Here is a 7,552-nt window from a genome sequence, read left to right as displayed (position 1 = left end):
CAAGCTGCTGCCAACTCGGGCAGGGTCTGGGGCTGTGGTTGTCGCTGTCGGAGGCGCGGTCCAACTCGTCCCATAGATTCTCCATTGGGATCGAAAATCGGTGAAGTCCGATCTGGCCCACCACAGGAAGGACATACCACGTTGATCGCCTTCAGACTAGGCTTTAGCCAGTTGTGAGACGGGCTGTGTTGTTGCGGCCTGGCGTTGTCATGTTGGAACACTGCCGTGTGACCGGTTGGCCATCACTGGAACCGCAATGCTGCTGTGCGCGGGACTGGGCCACCGAATGGCTTCTGGTAAACCATTTGACTAGTGCCCCTGAGCCATTTAGGGGTGCCCTTTCATGGCAGTGGACATATTGTCAGTCTCGCACAGTGTGTGAGATGGCTGCCCACACCAATGACACTACCCCCCGCCGAATATCCGCCTCCACTTAACTGAAACGCAGATCCTGCCCGCATAACGTTCAACACAACCGACGACCCTAGTACACGCCGCCCTCTTCCATCATGACGTCCCCCCTTGTGTCAGCAGAAACGCAGGAGACACCTCGTCAGGACCACACCTGTTCTCCCTAACTCGCCAGCCCTTGATACGCCCCCCGCCATTATGGTCAGCATGAATATATCTCAACATCTTTGTAGCAATTCTTCTGTTAAGGCTCTACTAAAATTATATACGATCGTATGTGGGTTTTTGTGTGTTGTTTGTTGTTCCTTTTTTGGGGGGTGGTGGATATTTATGCATATTGCATTTTTATTTATGGAAATTCTTGGAATCAAAACCAAAAACAATATTGACATTTTGATGACCGATTACTAAATAAAAATGTTCAACATAATAAGTAGCAAAAGGTTGTCTTTTAAAGATTAAATTTTTAAACATTTATTTAATAAAATCTATCATAAACAAATTAAGACTGTGACATGGATATGGCAGTATTACATCCAACTGTCAGATGTAATAACACAGTCAAGCCTTGTCAGTTGAAATGTGTTCCATTTACTAGTAGTCTGTTTCGAAAATGTCTGTTTATACGGTTATTAAGACAAATATCTTGTTTAAATTTATAATCAACTTTTGTTATGCTTATTATGTCTATTTTTGTAATAATTGGCAATACAGTCATAATCCAAATGCACACTATTATTACCTGGTATTTCCTTAAACCAAAATAAGTTAGTCTGAAAGATAAAACCGTTATTTGCGATCAAGAAGGTATCTCTGCAAAATGCTGTGTCGAATGAACATTCAGAAAAATAGTTGTTGATTCCACGACTCTCTGTCTAGTGACTTGTCATTAGCCAGGAAGTCCTTTACTGGACAATACATCATTTTGACAGCCACAGAGACAACTACCATTCCCAAAGTGGACTGCTGTTGCAGATAATGATAAAATCTTCTGCAATATTATTGTTACAAACTGACTAAAAATCTTAACAAAACCGTTATCTGTGACAAGGACTGTATCTCTGCACAGTGCAGCATTTCGTAAAATAGTGATTGATTCCTTGAATCGTTATCTAGCGCCTCGTCGTTAGGATGCTGTTAGAATTTACCTGGAGAGACAACTTCAATACCCAGCCAGTCTGCAGACGGACCTGTTGGAACCTTGGATGACCACAGAGCCACAGGCAAACCCAGTTTACCTATGCACGTCAGAGTGCCTGAAATATAAATGTATGCTTGTTAGCTTCCTTGGAATGGAGCCGAAATTGTGTCCAATATGTCACACATTCACACACTGTATATTACTACTGGTTAGTTTATATACACGTACGTTACTTAACTTGTGAGGAGTCGTTAAACTCGATCTGCGTTGGAGCCGATACCGGGGCGCGAACCCAGTACCTGCCAGCGTTATGTCCGAGGCCGGTAGAACTAGCTGTCCAAAGTAAAACGTTTATTACAGATGTGTTATGATAGGTTCTGAAATGTGAATAAACACAAACTCTTTTTTTTTAAACTCTGGTCTTACCCAGGACAAAGAGCCCCGCGTCAGTTGAGTTGAAAATAACGTTCACGCCAGAATGGATGGTCAGTTTGCCGGAAGGACGAATAGTGAGTCTTCTGTTGATGACGTATGGACTTAAACTCGGTATCCATTCTCGGGTTACCTGAACATTAAATACAGATTATATAACGTTGTAGAGAAAGAAGCAGAATACTGTTAATTTTAAGACGATGTAGACGTACATGTGTGTCAGCAGTAGGAAAGGATAGCAAAAGAATATTTGACAACTCAGCATAGGTTACACATGAGACAATCTAGATGCTAGCACGGTTATTTCGACGCTTTGTCTAGAAACTCAGAAGTAAAACCTCTGCCGTCATATAGGCTAGTTCTAACAAACGGTGCAAAGCATTGTTATATGCAATTCCCCAGAGAGGACAGTTAAAAGTTTGTTTTGTTTAACGACATCACTAGAACACATTGATTTATTAATTATCGGCTATTGGATGTCAACCATTTGGTAATTTTGACATATAATTTTAGGAGGAAACCCGCTACATTTTCCCATTAGTAGCAAGGGATCTTTTATATACACCACCCCACAGAAATGAAAGCACATACTACATCCTTTGATATACCAGTCGTGGTGCACTGGCTGGAACGAGAAATATCCCAATGGATCGATTCCAGGCCGACAGACAGGACCGTACATACCCACAAACTTCAATGCTCCTGTCGTAGAGCACTGGTTGGGAAAGTTCGTTTTGCATTTACCATAGTTTGACACCCAATAGCCGATGTATTTTTTTTGTTGTGCTGGGGTGTCGTTAAATAAACTATTCTATTCTATACTATTCTATGGTTGGGGAAGGGACCAACGAAGGTCCACCAAGGTTGATTGATCTTACGACTCATCGTACCTCAGGCCAGCATTTAATCACTAAGCTACACGTTTTTATCTCCAGTGTAAATGATGTTGTGGTGTTGTTGTCGGTATAGTGCATGAGTTAAATCTGGCCACTGTCTGGATATATCAGACAGGATGTCCGAGATGGGTGTATTGCATATTCTGAATGTGATAATGTTACATATAACGTTGAAAACAGCCCAAGTGTAACGTGTGTAGAATGGAACACTTTGGTTATTATGTCAAAAACTATTCAAGTGTTACATAATCCATATCAGGTATTATATGCAAGCTGAAAACTATTCAAGTGTTACATATCCATAACAGGATATTGTATGCAAGCTGAAATCTATCCAAGTGTTACATATCCATAACAGGTATTATATGCAAGCTGAAAACTATTCAAGTGTTACATATCCATAACAGGATATTATATGCAAGCTGAAATCTATCCAAGTGTTACATATCCATAACAGGATATTATATGCAAGCTGAAAACTATCCAAATGTTACATATCCATAACAGGATATTGTATGCAAGCTGACATCTATCCAAGTGTTACATATCCATAATAGGATATTGTATGCAAGCTGAAATCTATCCAAGTGTTACATATCCATAATAGGATATTGTATGCAAGCTGAAATCTATCCAAGTGTTACATGTCCATAACAGGTATTATATGCAAGCTGAAATCTATCCAAGTGTTACATATCCATAACATGATATTGTATGCAAGCTGAAATCTATCCAAGTGTTACATATCCATAACAGGATATTGTATGCAAGCTGAAATCTATCCAAGTGTTACATATCCATAATAGAATATAGTATGCAAGCTGAAATCTATCCAAGTGTTACATGTCCATAACAGGTATTATATGCAAGCTGAAATCTATCCAAGTGTTACATGTCCATAACATGATATTCTATGCAAGCTGAAATCTATCCAAGTTTTACATATCCATAACAGGATATTGTATGCAAGCTCAAATCTATCCAAGTGTTACATATCCATAACAGGATATTGTATGCAAGCTGAAATCTATCCCAAGTGTTACATATTCATAACAGGATATTATATGCAAGCTGAAAACTATCCAAGTGTTGCATATCCATAACATGACATTGTATGCAAGCTGAAAACTATCCAAGTGTTACATATCCATAACAGGATATTGTATGCAAGCTGAAAACTATTCAAGTGTTACATATCCACAACAGGATATTGTGTGCAAGCTGAAAACTATTCAAGTGTTACATATCCATAACAGGATATTGTGTGCAAGCTGAAAACTATTCAAGTGTTACATATCCATAACAGGATATTGTGTGCAAGCTGAAAACTATTCAAGTGTTACATATCCATAATAGGATATTGTATGCTAGCTGAAATCTATCCAAGTGTTACATATCCATAACAGGATATTGTATACAAGCTGAAAACTATTCAAGTGTTACATATCCATTACAGGATATTGTGTGCAAGCTGAAAACTATTCAAGTGTTACATATCCATTACAGGATATTGTATGTAAGCTGAAATCTATCCAAGTGTTACATATCCATAACAGGATATTGTATGCAAGCTGAAAACTATCCAAGTGTTCCATATCCATTACAGGATATTGTATGCAAGCTGATATCTATCCAAGTGTTACATATCTATAACAGGTATTATATGCAAGCAGAAATCTATCCAAGTGTTACATATCTATAACAGAATATTGTATGCAAGCTGAAATCTATCCAAGTGTTACATGTTCATAACAGGTATTATATGCAAGCTGAAATCTATCCAAGTGTTACATATCCACAACAGGATATTGTATGCAAGCTGAAAAGTATTCAAGTGTTACATATCTATAATAGGATATTGTATGTAAGCTGAAATCTATCCAAGTGTTACATATCCATAACAGGATATTGTGTGAAAGATGAAATCTATTCAAGTGTTACATATCCATTACAGGATATTGTATGCAAGCTGAAATCTATCCAAGTGTTACATATCCATTACAGGATATTGTATGCAAGCTGAAATCTATCCAAGTGTTACATATCCATAACAGGTATTATATGCAAGCTAAAATCTATCCAAGTGTTACATATCCATAACAGGATATTTGTATGCAAGCTGAAATCTATCCAAGTGTTACATATCATAATAGGATATTGTATGCAAGCTGAAATCTATCCAAGTGTTACATATCCATAACAGGATATTGTATGCAAGCTGAAATCTATTCAAGTGTTACATATCCATAACAGGATATTGTATGCAAGCTGAAATCTATCCAAGTGTTACATATCCATAACAGGATATTGTGTGCAAGCTGAAAACTATTCAAGTGTTACATATTCATAACAGGATATTGTATGCAAGCTGAAATCTATCCAAGTGTTACATGTCCTGTTACATATCTATAACAGGATATTATATGCAAGCTGAAATCTATCCAAATGTTACATATCTATAACAGAATATTGTATGCAAGCTGAAATCTATATTGTATGCAACCTGAAAATAATAGATTTGTTAAACATATAATGTTGGTCGCACGCGCGCGCACACACACATACAGAGAGAGAGAGAGAGAGAGAGAGAGAGAGAGAGAGAGAGAGAGAGAGAGAGAGAGAGAGAGAGAGAGAGAGAGAGAGAGAGAGAGAAAGAAACACAAAACTGTATAGGATATAAAATAGAACTACTTAAACTAATTCTTGGGTCATAATATCTTACCACAATGCACACACACACAAAACTGTATTTATCTGTGAAAATTGTTAGTCACGGCTAAAGAGTATGACATAAACCAGATCTAATGAAATAACAAATAAGTATAATCAGTATTTATATTTGTTTGCAAAGAAACAAATACAAATGCCTAACCCTAGGACTCTAAGTCTTTAATTTCCCCACCATCATGCCTTTGTTTGAAATTAGGCATACCGGTACTATTTAAATACAAAGTCTTTGTTTGTTTGTTTAAATATATATCTTTACATGTTACTATTCGTGGTCGAACCTTAGGACTATAGGTATTTAATTTCCCCACCCTGATGCCTTTATTTGAAACTAGGCATACTATTTAAATACAAAGTCTTTGTTTGTTTAAATGTTTATCTTTACATGTTACTAATCGTGGTGTTTGGAGGTATCATAGCCGTCTCCTCCCCCTCCACCCCATGCACTCCACCCCATTCCCCCCGTTGCTGGCATCTTCCAACGCCTATGAGTATAATTAATTAAATGACAGGTAACAAACATTCAAGTGTTACATATCCATAACAGGATATTGTATGCAAGGACGCGATAGGGGGCAGAGAGGGGGGGGGGGGGAGGGGGTCAACTGCTCCCCTAGTGCTGGAGCAAATCCTCAAATACAGGCCAAGGAAAGGGAAAAAGTTTGTTTTGTTTAACGACACCATTAGAGCACATTTATTTATTAATCATCGGCTATTGGATGTCAAATATTTTGTAATTTTGACATATAGTCTTAGAGAGGAAACCCGTTACATGTTTCCATTAGCAGGAAGGGATATTTCATATGCACCAACCCACAGACAGGATAGAACACACCACGGCTTTTGATATACCAGTCGTACACGTGCTGCCTTGGCTGGAAGGAAAAATAGCTCAGTGGGCTCACAACTGGGCTACGTCCCACCCCCAAATTCGGACACAAGTCACAGATATACGACGGCAAAATGAACTGGTCTAAAACCTATTCACCATGTATTTCTATCATTCTACCCACAATACTAGTCGTAATCCATGTGAAAATAGCAGTGATTCGTTTGCAACCCTATGTAGCTATTTGGCTGTAATGCTAATATGAATAATATGTTATTCAGATCCGGGAGGTTTTGTTTAACTGGCGCAAAAAAACAAAACCCAGCATGCCCCTTCCCCCTGACAGGTAACAAACATTCAGCGGACGCCCCCCCCCCCCCCCCCCCCCCCCCATCCCATCTATAAAAATTGAAGCCCGTACGGCTATTGTAACAAAAAATAAAATAAAAAACATAAACGATTTGTCTATTTATCATTAGCACCCACTTCAATATCGTCCGTAACTTCGGTATGTCTGAGTGGAGTCTGTGACGTCACCTGGCAGCCGAACAGTTCCAGGCGCAGGGAGGGATAGCCTCTATATGACACTGGGTTGAACGCCACAAACCTGGCCTGAAATAAAATCATAATCACACAAAGATTAGTATGTTTAAAACTGGGGGTAACCGGACTGGATTGAGAATACATAATATCGGTAACCCCCATTTTTGGGAAGCCACAATTGACTTTTTCAAGAGTATCTGACAATAACTGAAACCTCCACGGCCCCGTTTTACAAAGGCTAGCGATCTTAGCGCTAAGATCTCCTTAATGCATAACTACCTAATGCACTTAAACTGATCTCAGCGCTAAAATCACTTCGCAAAGTTCGAGGTGCACCCAACTTTTGATAGAGAAGTTAACATCACAAGTCTTGTGATTGGTTAGAAATGTTAGTGTGTTGGTTGTAAAAAATCCAGTTTCATCTGGGCAAAAACATGTATAACATTTTATTTCATCTAGTACCACTGTGTCAAGTAGCCTTGAAAAATGTATGGGGTACCTGTAGAAAAAAAAGTACTCGAATTTTGTTGGAACTAGGGTAGTCATACCTGTTATCTCAGAAATGAGCAGCTT

At 38.6% G+C, this 7,552-nt stretch overlaps 1 protein-coding gene and 1 long non-coding RNA gene across 2 annotated transcripts in view; both read right to left on the bottom strand.

The window, feature by feature from the left end:
- Nucleotides 1-1,443: 1,443 nt before the first annotated feature.
- On the bottom strand, nucleotides 1,444-7,050 carry LOC121368389. Its single transcript, XR_005957513.1, has 3 exons — nucleotides 6,923-7,050; nucleotides 1,979-2,117; nucleotides 1,444-1,667 (listed from the first exon to the last, which is right to left on the bottom strand). It is a non-coding gene; the product is annotated as an uncharacterized LOC121368389 (long non-coding RNA).
- Nucleotides 7,051-7,085: 35 nt separating this feature from the next.
- The window catches only part of LOC121368910 (lactadherin-like), an 8,977-nt gene continuing 8,510 nt past the window's right edge, over nucleotides 7,086-7,552 (bottom strand). The window contains exon 4 of the mRNA XM_041493669.1: nucleotides 7,086-7,106. Within this exon, the coding sequence (XP_041349603.1) occupies nucleotides 7,086-7,106 (21 nt within the window). The remainder of the gene's footprint in view (nucleotides 7,107-7,552) is intronic.

The sequence above is a fragment of the Gigantopelta aegis genome, chromosome 3 (assembly GCF_016097555.1).
Source record: "Gigantopelta aegis isolate Gae_Host chromosome 3, Gae_host_genome, whole genome shotgun sequence".
NCBI classification, from domain to species: Eukaryota; Metazoa; Mollusca; class Gastropoda; order Neomphalida; family Peltospiridae; genus Gigantopelta; species Gigantopelta aegis.
Note: the sequence above shows the minus strand (reverse complement) of the source record. Positions and strands in the feature narration are given on the sequence as shown.